The following is a 15,539-nucleotide window of genomic DNA, read 5'->3' as shown; positions in this document are numbered from 1 at the left end:
TCTGTTTGTGGTTCATCACAGGGCCTTAGTGGCTCATTATGTCACCAAAATCCAATGTCGAGTGTCACCATAAAACAAACACTGTTGGTAAAAAAGGTAAAGACTAAGATATTTGAACTGAAGGATGACCTGCGCACTTTAGAAAGCTTAGCACACTGAAGAATGCAGTTGCAGTGAAAGGTCAAGGATAAATCATTGACTCAGTGTCGGGTCATTAAAATATAAGGGCCAGCCTTAAGGGACAGTTAAACATTATGTCATTTAAACAATCAGAGTTTGCCTTCCACAATCTCAGAAAGGAAGTAGAGAAATGGGACCTGAGGTTCCGCCTGATGTCCGCTAGATGTCGCTGTTGCGCATGTTTTATGTTAGAGAAACTGAACGGTAGCCACATCTAGCCAGCAGGCTGGGCCCCGTGGGCACCTTCAAGATCCCTTTTGTTAACTTTGGCTGTCTATATGCATTTTATTTTCCTCTAAAACTTTATTTTAGATGTGGTCAATATTGTCCAAATACTATTGTCCAAGATCCACCATAAAATTCCACTCACCCCAGTCAGGCTTATGGTCCTTAATTGATGGATGTATGAGCACACAGTAAAACATTCACTTCGGTCTTATTCATTAAGTACAAATTGTTTTTTGTCCTCTCCCTCCGTAGAAAGGACAGAAAACAAAAAACGTGGCTTGACAAATCAGTGCAATCAGTGGGGCTTCCGTATTTTTTCGAGAACAAGTTCTTGCGAAACCCCTCATTGCCCAATATTATGCACGTGTTGTAAAGTTTGACAACACAACATTTTAAGCCTTAAATCAATGCATTTCAGATGAGGACAGATCTCATTGTGCTACAACTGGCTGCCCCTCCCTCGGAAACGTCACAGCTTGTGGCTATAAAGTATGAGTGAGAGTGGAAAGCGCTCGTGTGTGTTAGAGGCTGGACTGCAGGGAGACAGCAGAGAGGCTCACTGACTCCACAAGCACAAGTGGATGGAAAGAGCTCAATGCAATGGAGAAAGTGACCCGCGGTGCAGAGATCGGTGCCCGTTAAACTCGGGAAGAAGAGAAGAGATGCTTGCATGAGACAAGGGGGGATGAAGAGTAGGATAAAGAGTTATAAGGAAGAGTTGAGATTATTTTCCAAAATGGCACGGATTTGCTCCCATGCAAATGCGCATTTTGCAAAGATGACATAGCACTTGAGAAAATGGGATTCCTCCAGGAACAGAACTCACTCACGACCTGAATGAAAAGAGAAAAGGGATTCTTTTCCTAATCGGAATTTAGTTGTGTTTTGTCTTTTTTTTACTTGACAAGCCGCGGTTGTGAGTGAAAGGAGAGTAAAATATGAATCTAGGGAAAGCACTTCTGTTTTTCCTCCTCTCAAATTGTGTGACAATGACTTTGTCGCTATCCACTTGCACTACGGTGGACATCGACCACATAAAGAAAAAGAGAGTAGAGGCGGTCCGGGGACAGATTCTAAGTAAACTCCGGCTGACCAGTCCGCCTCAAACAACAGGTCCAAGTCAAGTACCGTTTCAGGTTCTGGCCCTTTATAACAGCACCAAGGAGCTCATTGAGGAGCTGGGAAGAGACAGGCATCAGAGTTGTGGACAGGATAACACGGAGACTGAGTACTATGCCAAAGAGATATACAAGTTCAACATGATCAATGGTCCGCCAGAAAACAGTAAGTGTATTGTCTTTTGATTATTTTTTTTGCAACTTCCCACACTCACCTAATAAACTACAAACATATTATGTATAATATGTGGGTGATTAAAAGTATTTAGGGTGGAGTTATTATTTATGATTGGCAGCCAACACTTTCAGAAGTAGGCTAGATGCTCAAACGTGATCCAAATGCCTTTGGAAACTCACTTGTGCAAATCTATTTATGCTCATAAAACTAAAAACTTTATGGCCTCGATACAACATTTTTATAGGTGAGGTAACGATGTCAAAAACAGGCACCTCATTTTTCCAGCTGGCGTTAAGTCCACTCGTGTCTGTGCAGCTTTTACGCACAGACGCGCCTGTGCGCAGTGGAGCGGTGCGCAAAGGAGAGGGCAAAGTAAGCAGTCTAATTGGAATGAGCACCATTCCTCATACATACCTCACACCAAAGCTATGGGAACTCCAGCCTAACTCTGACACATTCCTAAGCGAGGAAAATTCTCAGGCAGTTAGTCTAGTATATTTTGCCAACTCCAATACCTCATTTCCATTTTCTGGCCGTCAGATTCCCAATATTTTTCATCCACTGTTACGACTCTCACTTCTATTCCCCCCACTATTTCTCTTTAGTAGCGAAGAGCTGAGTAGCTCCGTGTAATTCCCTTGTTCATCCATATTGGTATTTCCTGTATAAACTATGGTTCATTGATTGTTCCAGAAATCAGAAACAGAAGCTCACTGAGCAGCAGATTCTCCAGAGAAAGTCGGTTTTTAAGTAGAAGAGTTTGATTTGTGCCTGTTCACGGTCAGAGGCCGGTTAGTGTATGGTGTTGCCATTTTGAAATCAACAGGTGTTTATGCTGTGCTGTGACACTAAGCAGAGCCTCTGCCGGTTCCAGCATTAGCCCTGAATCAAATCCATTTCACAGGTCCCACAAAGTGCTTCTGACATTCAAAATACACAGCTCGGGGTTTATCCACTGGTCAGAGGTAGCCAGAGCTCCCAAAACAAACAGAGGTCTAAGGAGTGGAATCAGTGATGGCCAGGTGCCCAGGACACATCACGCTGGTCTCATGCTGTAGGCCATACATTAGGCGATAATACAAGACATGAACTTGACTTATTACTGGCAAGACTTTCACTTTTATTAACAGAAGGTGCCAACATACATTAATTAGCACTTTTCTCACCCTTTCCATTATGTAATCGTAAAGAGAGCAGGGCATGTTGCACTATGCAGGAACATAACGTCTGTCACCTTGATCATTTTGCAGTGTAGTTCATTTTCATTCCTACTGGATATAATGAGTTTTACATTCACTGTTTTTTGGAAGGTGGGAGTGTTTGGGAATGTTGTCAAGTTTTGCTTTTTTCCTGCCCAGTTAAAAAGTTAAACAGAAACTTTTCTCTCATACTTGAATGCGCCACTTGCTCCAGACTACTTTGCTAGACACTACTAGTAATTCAAATCAAGTTATTTCCCATTTATGACTAAATGAAACATAATGAAGACTGGGCAGCAATAGATCTTCATTTTGTAATGCATCAGAAGGCCAGTGCAGCTCATTATATCATCATAAATCAAATACTGTTGAAGAAATTAGATTAAGACATTATTGAACTGAAGGATGACCTTTGGCACAATACCATTTTAAGAAACCATTGAAGATCATGTCTTGCACACTGAAGCATGTAGCTTCAGTGAAATTTCAAGCCAATCATTGACTCAGTGTTGGGTCAGTAAAAAATGAGGACTAGCGCTGAGGACAGCAGGGTATCTGATATATGGGATAGTAGAAAGATGATGTCATCTGAACAAACAGAGACAGAGGTCTCTGGCCTGTTCCCAAAGAAACAGCATCCACCCCCACCACCAAACTCCCACGCCTTTGCCATTTTTGCTTCCTCATCCTTAATCAACTGGAATTTTCTTTTGTTTTTCTTCAGAACAGAGCTGCATAACATCATCTCATGTCTTGCCCCAGTAGGGAGTAGAGAAATGACACTCTTTTCTGATACAAAAGCAGCATTTTAAATCTGTTTTAATAAAATTAAATGTCCATTTCTGGGTAATGGGTAAGTGAAAATCAGACCATAGCATAATTCAAACAAATATTAATTTCAGATACTGCTATTTAACACGATAATAGAGCACTCAAACTACTATATTGTCAAAGGAGTATCTGTTGTTGAGATCTAGACACCTCAGGAGCTGGCTAACACCTGCCGCCTAATGCTTCCTATTCCCTTTGTTTACCTCCACAAAGCTCTGGAGAGACTGATATCACAGACAATCCTCCGGGAAAGGGGAAATGAGAGTTGATTCCTGAGAGTTTTTACCAGTGAGCCTCTGTGTCAGGAGATGATCCCAGACACAGGAGGGTGAGCGTGTGTCAGGGTGCGAGGTTTGGTCAATAGCGTCTGTATGAGGCACTTTATGTTAAGCTTTGCAACTGGGCCATTCAAATGTCAGTCCCCGGGCCTTCCTGCCTTACCTATAAATCCCTCATTTAAAGCCAATCTATGTTCAAATGTATTGAGTGTTACTATCAGAATGAGATCAGCTGGGCATCATTTTGTTATCTAGGCTTTTATATGTGACTATAAATACACCTTTGCAAATGTGTTAATGTCCTGGATTAAAACTAAATTCTGTAATCAGATTCTTAACTAGGAACAGTGTGTAATTTATCTAAATCAGCAGATCTAATTTGTTTATTTCCATGTTTAAAATACAGAGTATCAGAGTATGTTTTTTAATTATATCTAACACTGGAAAAAAAAAAAAATTAGGCGAACCTTGTATCAGCATCCTGACAATCGGTCTTAAGCGCTATCATCTAAAAATGGTGGTGTCAGTAAATTGGTGAATGTATTTCATTTTAATTATACAAGCAAACCCCTCCACTTACCAACATGGAACAAATTACCTTTCAGACCCTTGGCAAAAATAAGCCATAATGTGAAATCCACCTAAAACCATTGCAATGGGGAAAATGAGGTCATCCAAAAGGAAACCAAAGACTTGATTAGAATTTCAAATCTCCTCTAGAAGTGGGGCTTTCCACCTTCTGTGGGGGAGGCAGAGGGGGTGAGACAGAGCAGTGAGTGAGGGGAGGAAAAGGCTACTGAGGTTTCCTCCTTATAGATTGTGTGGAAACACTGGACAGATATCTGGCTTGGGATGAATGCTGAAAAGGTCATCTATAAATAGGAAAAGTTGAAAAAAAACTTTGTGGAAATATCAGATAATGACTGGGAGGACGCTCAAATAGGATTATGGGTCAAATGAAGTACAGATACTCGGAGATGTGCGAGTTCCTTTTGCATGACACAGGAACAACTGAACTTCTGAGTTTCCATTTGTTCCGAAACAGCTCGAGGTGCAAATCAGCTAAAGGTGCAGTGCCCTTTTCAACCACCAACAAATCTGAGGCTTTGTAATAAAGTGTAAGCTTAGAGTAATAAATTAGCCATGGTTTGGCTGTAAATGACTGTTTCCACTTGGCCCATAAAAAGTTTGCTATGTGCTTGTTTTGCCCAACACTGCATGTGCTTGGCCTGTTAAATTAATAAACTGTTCAATGATATTATGGTATAAAAAGGACAAAAGCTTCAGTAAAACAGGAAGCTTTTCAGATAGAATCACAATGTGGCCATTTCTTTAGCAGAATCTGCTAAAGGTCAGTGTATTATCACATACAGCAAAGTTATTGCTGCTCAAGCATGCACTTAGCTGGGTTATTGTCAGGATGGAGTTGCCCTCCTCGATGGTTTCTCAGGTATTGTTCTGCTCCAGCTTCTGAGCCTACATGTTCCCAGCTAAACCTCATAGTTCCAGGGAATACTTGGCTGCTGTCCGAGCCCTCGGAACACCTGTTGGGCTCCAGAGCTGGTGGGAGGAGGAGCACGCTGCCGTCCCACTGCAAGCCTGCTCCTCCGCCACACATGGGACATTTGGTTTTCATTTCATGACTTCAACTTGTTGCTAACTCGGACCGCACAAAGCACAAGCAGATGGTTCGCGGTAATGGCCCACGTCTCTCTGGAATGGACAAGAAATAGTAAAAACAAAAAGAGCGAAACTTGTAGAGGGAAATCCTCTGCAAAAAAACGTATCAATAATCAGAAGGTAAACATGTCCACCCCTGTGAGGATGTCAGTGGAAAATAGGCTTTGATAACATGTACACAATGAGGTAACAGATGGATAAGAGCTTAGAGGGATTCTGACAAAAGAAACAATAAGTTCCAATCTGATCTTTTTTTGTAAGGAGATATTTAATAACATCTTTAAAGCCACTGTTGAGTCATCATTTCCACTTTACCTGCAGATGACCTCCCCTACTGCCCTAAGGGTATCACCTCCAAGGTATTCCGCTTCAACGTCTCGGCCATGGAGAAGAACTCCACCAACTTGTTCCGGGCCGAGTTTCGAGCCCTGCGGATCCCCAACCCCGGCGCCAAAAAAAACGAGCAGAGGATTGAGCTCTACCAGGTGTGTGAACTGACCGTTCGTTTCCACTGTTAGCAGAGCGCAGGGGGGGTAATGTGCTCTATTTCTCTCAGAAGGCCTGTGTAGGTCAGTGAGAAAGATGAAAACATTTATATTAGGGTGTCCAACTCCCTCTCTCCTCTTTTCATGCGCTGATCATTATTCCATGTGCGTACAGTCAAATGGATTCTACATTAGGGCAAATTTAAGAGCTTGCACAGCCGTCTTTAAGAAACCCTAGATTACCATTCTTCTTTCTTAGCTGTCAATCTCAAAGCAGTTGTCCATCCTTGTTAGATCAAGTAAGGTGTTATTTTTTCAGAAGGGGGTTTATAGATCTGCACCTGCATTTATGTGTTTATGAGTATTTTTTTGTGAACTGTGTTAAAGCATACATACAGACATCTGTTTGATGTCTGTATGTATGTGTGGGGTTGGGGGGTGGGGGTGGTGGTGTCAGGAATGGATTTTATTTTGTTCGGTTTCCTCATTAATCTCCCGTGAGAGACTAGGAGTAATGATCAGGTTCCAACATTTCCTGCCAGGGAGACAAGCGTCTCCGGACTGCATACCACCTCTGAGGCAAGGCTCTGGCCAGCGCTGAATACAGACTGTCAGGCCCTCAGATTGTTTCCAGGGGCCTAGGAGGAGATAGAGGCAGGGTCACCCACCGAGGGAGTAAATGGAGCTGCTCGCTCGCCCCCACACTTTTCAGACTGGAGCTGATTGGCAGGCGGCTGACGCTGGCAGTCCTCTGGCCCCCCGTTCCCACAGGAAGACAGATTAGATGCTGACAATGTTCAGGAACCCGGTTATCCACAGCACTGCTGTGGGGCTAAAGGCTCATACCCACCACCCAAACACATACATTTCTCACTACAGATAAACACATTTGTTCAGGGAGGTGCTGATGCAGATAGGAATGTCTGAACCACATTGTTGCGTTTTCCCCCATTGTCAGTTTTGTACACTTTGGGTTTTGGAGACGTGATAACACAGTTTGGACCTGAATGCCCGCACTTCTTTTTTTTTTCTGAACTGCATGACACTGCATCTGGGAGCCCAGCTAAAGTCAAAGTTTGAACCGCTGATGTGAAGGACAGCCAGGTTCTCATTGGCAGAGGGGTAACGCACAGGCATTAACTTGCAAAATGGGGATATCAACACAGGGAGTCACTTTTTCCATGAGGAGTAGACATTTGGCCCAAGGCATCCTGGAGAATCTGGCTCAGACAGACAGCTCTAGTTCTGTGTGTGTGTAAAAGAAAGAGAGTTTATGCAGCTGGGTCGCATTTTCATCTTTCCTCACAGATCCTCCAGAAAGACGACCCCAAAGCCAAACAGCGCTACGTTGGGGGCAAGAACGTCCTGACCAAGGGAACGCCTGAGTGGGTCTCCTTTGATGTTACAGAGACAGTGAGGGAGTGGCTGATGTACCGACGTGAGTGGGACACCTCACATTTTCTTTGCATCTCACCTTATTACATATCCCGCCAAAGAGCACCGGTTCATTTAACATGCAGGATAATGGCCTCAGGGAAAAATGTCACCTCCTTACATCCTTACCGTCTGCTCTTGTTTCCCCCTCAGAGACCAATCTTGGCCTGGAGATCAATGTGCATTGTCCCTGCCACACTTTCAGGCCTAATGGTGACATTATTGAGAATGCCAATGAGGTGCTGGAAGTCAAGTTCAAAGGTGAGACTGCATTTATTACCTCAGTGATGTGACAGAAATTAAGATGGTCTGGATTTGTATTAGCCGTTGTTTTCCTAAAGCTTGTTATGTATTTGCCTTACTCAGTTAAAATTCCATTTTAACAAGGTTAACAAATATTGCCATGCTTTCACACTGACAGACACATTTATATAATGCCAATATGATGAATATTATAATTGGGTGAGAGAAAAAATGGTCAGTTAATGGTTAGTGTTGGTTAGATAGTGATAGGTGAGTCAAGATTCTTAGCTGTCAAATTCAGTAGGATGTTATCACTGTCTGCTCCTCAGTTTATGGCACGCAACTACATAATATGAAGTTATAAAATTTGCTTATGGGAAATACACTTATTAGTTTTCTTGCCGATAGCTGCTTCAGATTTAGCGTAGAGTGGTATCAATCTTCTGATCTCACTTGCAGTAAGAAAAAAAAAATAAACATATTTCCAAAACTGTCTAATTATTCCTTTGATTCTTGCACATCTCTCTCCTAGATTAATCAAATGTTTTCTGCTTTGAATAAGTTTTGTAAAAATTGGGAATTGATAGCTCCTGTCGTTTTCAAGTATTGTACTCAATTTGCTATGTTTTGAGAGCAAATCTCAGTCTCAGTCTGGCCTGTTGTCCACGTTTCCCGATTTTTTGTGTTATCCTGTCTCTATGGCCAAACTGTGGTCGCTAAGTCTGTATTTTGTCTGGATTTCTATGCTTTTGAACCCACACCGTGAAAAAATGTTCAGCCAGTTTGTATTCATGATCAAAAGCCAGATAACATATACATCTGTTTGATTTGTGTTTGATTTGTCTAATGTTCCAGATAGGCATCTCATGTTTGTTGAAACATTTGGCTTATTCTGATTAGTGCTATTGAGGGAGTGCTGTTTTTAGGATGATCTGCATTAGTGGGTCTTAAGACAAATTTATGCTAGGAGTTTGTTTTGTTTGTTTTTTTGGGGGGGGGGGTCTAGTTTATAGGGCCTGTTTCAGATGTTTCCAAAATTTCATGAATACTTTTGGATTGTTAGTTATATTAATAGTGGATACTGCTTGGTGTTCTTCTCTTTATTTTAAATATGGCCCAAAAAAACTCTATACAGGCCCTTTATAGGACACCCCATCTGGTATTGGCATCTTGGCAGAGTGAACTCTATAATTTACTTCTACAAATGTCAGAGGAATCGATGAAAGCCCAAATAGTTGTCTGTCTTTTTCTTAATTTGCATGAAAGGCTCAGCAGGCGGTTTGTTTCTATGTATTCACTGCCAAATTGAAGATGCCTTGATTTTGTCTCTTTGTGCTGGGTATGTTCTAGTGCAAGCATGAATGGCAATCCGGTTATAAAACACTCACAATACTCTCGTTATTAGAAGACTGGTTTAATCCAGTCATCAACATGTTCCTGCAGCAGCAATAATACCTACTGAGGCCTTTTTGGTAAGATAATGGGTTTCCTCTCTAAGAGGAAGAGAGAGACACAGAGCATGGGAATACAATTGATCTGGTATCTCACTTAGCACTGGGGCCCCCGGGCCCTCAGTCCTGGGAACACTCCCGACTGGCTTGGCCACAAGGAATGTGCTGCCACGGTGCTCAGACGCTTGGCCCTGAATTAAAGACAGGCGTACATATCCACCAGCAGCATCTCTCCTGAGATATCCACTGCTTTAACTATCAGGGGTAGATTGGATGAGCAGACACAGGCCCAGGGGGGAGAACAGAGGAAAGAAGGAAGTTAGGGACCAGAGTTGAATAAGAAGAAGGATGAAAATTGTGCCCGGGTATTACAGGATCCTCCTACAAATGTTACAGTTGACTACACTGATTAGAGTGAAGCTGTGGTTCCATTGAAGTCGGCTCTTGAACTTGATCTTTACAATTCTCAACAAATCTTCTGTATTTTTGGGCAGTTATTTTTGGTATCCTCCTGACTAACTGAGTCACTCCTGCAGGTATGGATCCGGACTATGACGTGAAAAAACCCAAGGAGCAGCTCTACCCTCACCTCATCCTCATGATGCTCCCACCCCACAGGCTGGATGCCCAATCCTCCTCCCGCAGGCGCAAGCGGGCACTTGACACCAATTACTGCTTCAAGTAAGACACATTTCATCATCCTGGGAAATGTAATGCACTGCTTGAACTATTGTTCAGTGTCTTTTGTAAAATAATTTCTCTTGCTACACCTGCACTCAGTTTTGGAGAGATTTGAACACTGGGTATTGCAAAGGAAAAAACGCCACTATTACACTTGTACAGACAGGGGGTATGTTTGCAAGTAGTACTTCAGCCAAGGCAACATGAAATGGAAATATCAGCTGTCACGTCTCAAAAAGATGGCAGGGAAGAGGAATACGTGGGCACAGAATACATACAATGAGCTTGTTAATCACCTAGATGAGCATGACAGAGGTATTAGCTGATACAAGTCTGGATCTGTCCCGGTACTAGCAAACACTACCTCCTCTTACACGACGTCTCCTTAGTTCTGAATTCAGGCTGACAGGCAGCACTAAAGACACCTGGGCTGACTCCAAGGGGGAAAATAAGGGCACACCTAAGAGTGGAATTTCTCAACGTCTCTCTCACCTCTGGCTGTGGGGCCATAGGGAGGAAAATGTATACTACTCTGAAATGTAATCCTCTCCGTCCTCTATTGTCTCTTCAGCAATTACGAGGAGAACTGCTGTGTGCGACCACTATATATTAATTTCCGTCAGGATTTAGGCTGGAGGTGGATCCATCAGCCTGAGGGGTACTATGCTAACTTCTGCTCTGGACCCTGTCCTTACCTACGCAGCGCTGACACCACCCACAGCTCGGTGAGACAAAGTGCCACAGCACACTGAAGTCATGAATCTGTTTGTGGTAAAGTGTTTGCTGATTTCTATCTCCTCCTACTCTTCTTTCCTTAGCTGCTGAGCCTGTACAACACCCTGAACCCCGAAGCATCCGCCTCACCCTGCTGTGTTCCTCAGGACTTGGAGCCACTCACCATCCTCTACTATGTGGGTCGCTCCCCTAAAGTCGAGCAGCTCTCCAACATGGTCGTCAAGTCCTGCAAGTGCAGCTAGACTTCAGGGCTTCAGGGCCCGGCGAGAGACATGGGATGTGATTGCTCCCAGCACTACTCAGGAGCGGGTATAAGGGGTCAGAGGGGGCGCGGTACAATTTGTCCTCCACGAGTGCCTCCAACCCCTTCGTCGGCCTTGCCCGAGCTCTCTCACGAAAAAACAAAGATGCAGTCCACCACTCTGCTCACAACCATTGGCAGCATTTACCTAGAAGACTTGTCAAACACCACTTTACTAACGGCGCTCTCAGACCCATCAGACCTCTTCCACAATCGCCTTGTTTCTCATGTTTGTTTTTTCGCATATCCCAGCATTTTGAGTAGCCTGTACCTCAGTGTTACATAACGTTGGTATTCGAAGCCCATTTTCAATGAAAGAGGAACAGAACAATAATATTAAAATGACCACTGCTTTCTTAAGGACATACAATAATTGCAGTCAAAAAATGACTGAGAGTGCAGACTGAACTCAGTATGATAGGAATACGTCAAAGAGGGGGGAAACAAAAATGATAGTTTCCCTCGGCCCTGACACACAGGACACCTTTGAATGTCCGAGCTGGAAACTGACGCAGTGCACGCCACAGCTCCCTACACTGTTTAGGATTAAATGCTGTTGATTAAAAATGACCTTAGGAAAAAAGAAAACATGCTGGAAACCAACCTTTATTTCAAAGTAGTATTTCCATGGTTATGTTTACCTCTGTAATACAACAGGATGGTGATTCCAGGGATCGTTCTGTTTTAAAGTGAAGCCTTTCTGTTGTATGAGACGATGTATGTCACTAAGTGAACACTTAACTAGATCACAAACTGTAAATGTCTTTCTTATTACTCTTGGAAACACCGTTTTTTTAATTAAAAAATGGACAGTTTGATAGAATTGTTCTATTTTCATTATTGTTAGTTTGTCTGTTTGCATTAAATATTTTAGAGCACTTTATTTTAAAGGGTAATCGGGTAAATTTAGATGACCCAAAGTGAAGAAATCAAAGTCCAGTGATTGACAACTTCCAGTGTACGGTGAACAAATACATTTACTGACATAAGCAGCATGTTTTAATGTTTTCTAGGTATTCATTTCAATGTTGTTTGACACAAACTGCCTGGATGATTCTAAAAACATTACATTTCCATGCATGTGTGTTGTAAACAATCAGCAGCAAAACAGATTAAATGATAAGACTGTAAACAACTTTGTATCACCACAGGAGAATATACACATTGAATTGGAGCCTACAGTTGGATTCTTGTAATATAGCATGTGCTTGTTTAACAGCAGTAAATCCACAACATGAAGTTTAACATCGATTACTACACAAAAACACAATCAAGTGTATTAAAATCATTTCTGTTGTACTGCATCAAAAACTATGATCTGTGCAAAATCACTCTGATGATAATCAGTTGACGTGACAAAGACATGCATGAAATTCAAGTATTTCTGACAAAGTCATCATAAACATAGGCTCAATCTATTGATATATAACAGAGATGCTTTATTGTATGAACACACCCTGAGAGAACTCACTAAATGGTCCCAAGCAACAGAATATCCCTAAGGATATTGGTCTGCTGGTGCAGCATTAACCTTCATTGTAGGAATGTTCATCCATAACCATTATTCCTCTTTATGTTATGCTTTGAGCTACATAAATGGCCAAAAAGGCCAATAGTGGACAATGTACAGTAAATAAAAACTACTGATGCAATAACAATAATTTACTTCATAATAATATTAAATTTGGTCCATCCAAGAAACTCACCATCAACAAGTCAACAGTTTATAGGAATAATCAGAAGCTTACTGAATTCTTGATATAAAGCCCGGCAACAGTGTTACATTGTCCTTGTAAACAGGGAACAAGGCAGCAACCAATCATATTTAAGCTCTAACAATTAGAATTTACTTTTTCACGCCTACAAGCAAAGAATTCTATACTTTAACACATCCTTAGGCGATGACCATAGAGTCTGTTTTGGCAGCAAGTTGTCTTGCCATAAGGGCCGGGGGTTGGACTGTCTTAATGCTCGAAGCTACACATGAAAGGAACGTCTCTGCATGCTCACCATTCATTGCAGCAAGATATGAAGCTGCTCATACAACCTATACAATACTGTTCAAACAATCAAATTAAATCAAACAAATTTATTTTCTAAAGTCCCATCACCTCACCTCACCTCACCTGTTTGTATAACTTTTTAGGAAGAAAAAATGTACATGAATGGTTAGCAGTGCACATGCCACTGCATGAACAAAACGTTGAATCCTGTAGTTAAAATGCCACTGGGGCTTGAAGAACCATCTGCTGAAAGCTATCTGTCAGTGAAATCTTTCTGTGGCATCAGTACCATGGCAAGAATGAGGGCGGACAACTGTTGGGATATAGACTGAATGTAGCCAAGGGGGATAAAGGGGAGGTGGGGGGAGCTGAAAAGGCCAACTGATGTTGAGCTGCGCAACAAAATCCCAACCTGCGTCAAAGCTGGGCATTCCTGGCCTCACAGACTATCCTCTTGCATGTCTGTGGCTGTATCACAGAGAAGTTAATAGGGCCCTGTTCAATGTCTGGCATGCTTTCATCTGTTGCCGTTGTCCCTTCCCAGAATACACCTCTGTGAGGATGTAGTTACATGCAGAGACACCTGTCAGGCTGACAGAGGGGCAGGATGTGCCTCTGGGTGCCTTCATGTCATCTGTGACCGGGCTCCTGACCCTGGAACAGCTTGTGGTATACAGAAAGACCTGGGAAGAAACAGATGAAAGACTAATTAATAAAAAGAGGGCGGCACAAGGTGTTTATGCTTGTTTAGGTCAAGCATGTGCATCAAAAACTTATACTAAAACCCTCCTGGTCAATGTTTTGTTGATCTTAATTTATAGTCATGGTGGTTACTAGCGAATCTGCTCATTCATCTCGGTGAACAGCCTTTTGTCTGGCTGTCCCCTCGTTCTAAGCCCCCTTGCTCCCCATCCTTTCGGCTGGCATACGGCCAGGCAACCAGTAGAAAAGGCATTCCCAGTTCAGTTAGAGCTGCCGTGTTTGTGCTCCCAAACAGTATTCCCTTTCATTCCCTCTCTGCACACTCTGTTTATTTTGGTGCTCTTTTACACCGTGGGGCCTGACTGAGCTGGAGAACGAAAACATCTCCCCTACTTCCAATCTGATGACATGACCGCTGGAAGCAGCTTCCTATAGCTCAGCAAAAGAAAGTTAATGGGACAATATCCCGCTCCACATGACACTTAGAACAAAAAATGATAGGAGAAATAAAGTCAATAGCTTGATCAATGGCAAACTAACCCCAAAGGTCAGACAGAATAACAGAATAATCAGTTATCAACCATAATTATAATTAATTTTAAGTTTGGGTCTTTTTATACTCCAATACAAAGGAATCTAAACTTATGTACTGTTGTTAGTATATACATCTGACATTATCTACAAGTACCAAGATACCAAATAAAATACATTATTTAAGAAAAGTAATCTAGCATGAAAAAGGTGTATTATTGACTGCCTAAAATTAAACATCCAATAACTTACGTAATACATCTGAAAACACTATGACAGCCAATAACTACCTTCCTTTCCCAACAAGGCATCAAACTGTTTTATTTTGATAGAAAGGCCTAAGCTACCCGTCCCAACATGATCGGACTCCCATTAAAATGGCACAAGTGCAGCATTCATTGCCTTCTCAAACTGAAAGCAATAAATCTTCTCACAGTCACCAGCTGTGGAGCCCCAAGAATCTCAAGAAAGCTTCAAGGGATGCATTGTAAAACACATGTGGTCGATATAATCTAGGTTTGTAAGCTTTGATCGGCCCTCATCAGAACCCCTCCCCTCCTCTCATGTCAAACACTAACACACAAGAAGTAGGGAAGGAAAGGGGGAAATGGGGTGAGTGAGCAGGAAAAGTTATCCAGAGGATAAAGGGGGAGTTGTATGAGCAAAGGGAGGAAGAGATTAAGAGAGTGCACAAGAGAGAGATAAAGGGAGAGTGTGATTAATGGTGGTTGACAGCTGATCATAGAGAATGCTCTCCATTTGGACCCGCTCTAACTCCCTGTCAGAGTCGATCAGGGGAACTCAGTCATCTCGCTACAAAGGTACACTGGGCAGGCAGAAAGACCTGATGCACTCCTAAGCTCCACAAAGACTGTGCCCCTTCTAATAACACCCCCCTCCCTCCAAAACACCACAGTGAGTCTCTGTTCAGCTCCCAGTCCCACTCTCAATACATGGTTAACTGGTTTTGGTACTGGGATTTATTTTATCTTTGATTCAGACATTTTTTTAAAGTCAAGAGCGAAGCATCTCCCCCACCCTTTGCGCCCTGAACGATGGAAAAAATGCATTCATGAAATTCAGAAGCTTCTCCCAACGGATCCAGTTACAGTAATTGATGAGTTTATAAGATGTTTGTTAACCTACGCCAGCCTTCATAGTTTTGGGGGGGAAGAGGGAGAATGAAATGAAATGTTCTGGTCACAGACACACATACCCTTTTTTTTCTTGGGGGAGGGGGGGGGTGTTTTTCCAACAAGCTGATCTCTGGGTCGGCTCGAC

At 42.5% G+C, this 15,539-nt stretch overlaps 2 protein-coding genes across 6 annotated transcripts in view; one reads left to right on the top strand and one right to left on the bottom strand.

Moving 5' to 3' along the window:
- The first annotated feature begins 863 nt into the window (after positions 1 to 863).
- tgfb3 (transforming growth factor, beta 3) lies at positions 864 to 11,840 on the top strand. The gene is made up of 7 exons (XM_046062546.1): positions 864 to 1,692; positions 6,014 to 6,177; positions 7,486 to 7,615; positions 7,765 to 7,872; positions 9,842 to 9,986; positions 10,558 to 10,711; positions 10,805 to 11,840. Exons 1-7 carry the CDS (start codon positions 1,347 to 1,349, stop codon positions 10,961 to 10,963), a joined length of 1,206 nt encoding a protein of 401 aa, XP_045918502.1. The 5' UTR covers positions 864 to 1,346; the 3' UTR covers positions 10,964 to 11,840.
- ttll5 (tubulin tyrosine ligase-like family, member 5) overlaps positions 11,613 to 15,539 on the bottom strand; it is a 45,546-nt gene continuing 41,619 nt past the window's right edge. For all 5 annotated transcript variants that reach the window (XM_046062543.1, XM_046062542.1, XM_046062540.1 and 2 more), the window contains one exon: positions 11,613 to 13,708. Coding sequence is in view for 4 of the 5 variants with exons in the window: in XM_046062542.1 (XP_045918498.1) it covers positions 13,656 to 13,708 (53 nt within the window). In the remaining variant the exon portion in view is untranslated. The remainder of the gene's footprint in view (positions 13,709 to 15,539) is intronic.

Source organism: Micropterus dolomieu, linkage group LG11 (assembly GCF_021292245.1).
Source record: "Micropterus dolomieu isolate WLL.071019.BEF.003 ecotype Adirondacks linkage group LG11, ASM2129224v1, whole genome shotgun sequence".
Lineage (NCBI taxonomy): Eukaryota > Metazoa > Chordata > Actinopteri > Centrarchiformes > Centrarchidae > Micropterus > Micropterus dolomieu.
This window is presented reverse-complemented; position numbering and strand designations above follow the sequence as displayed.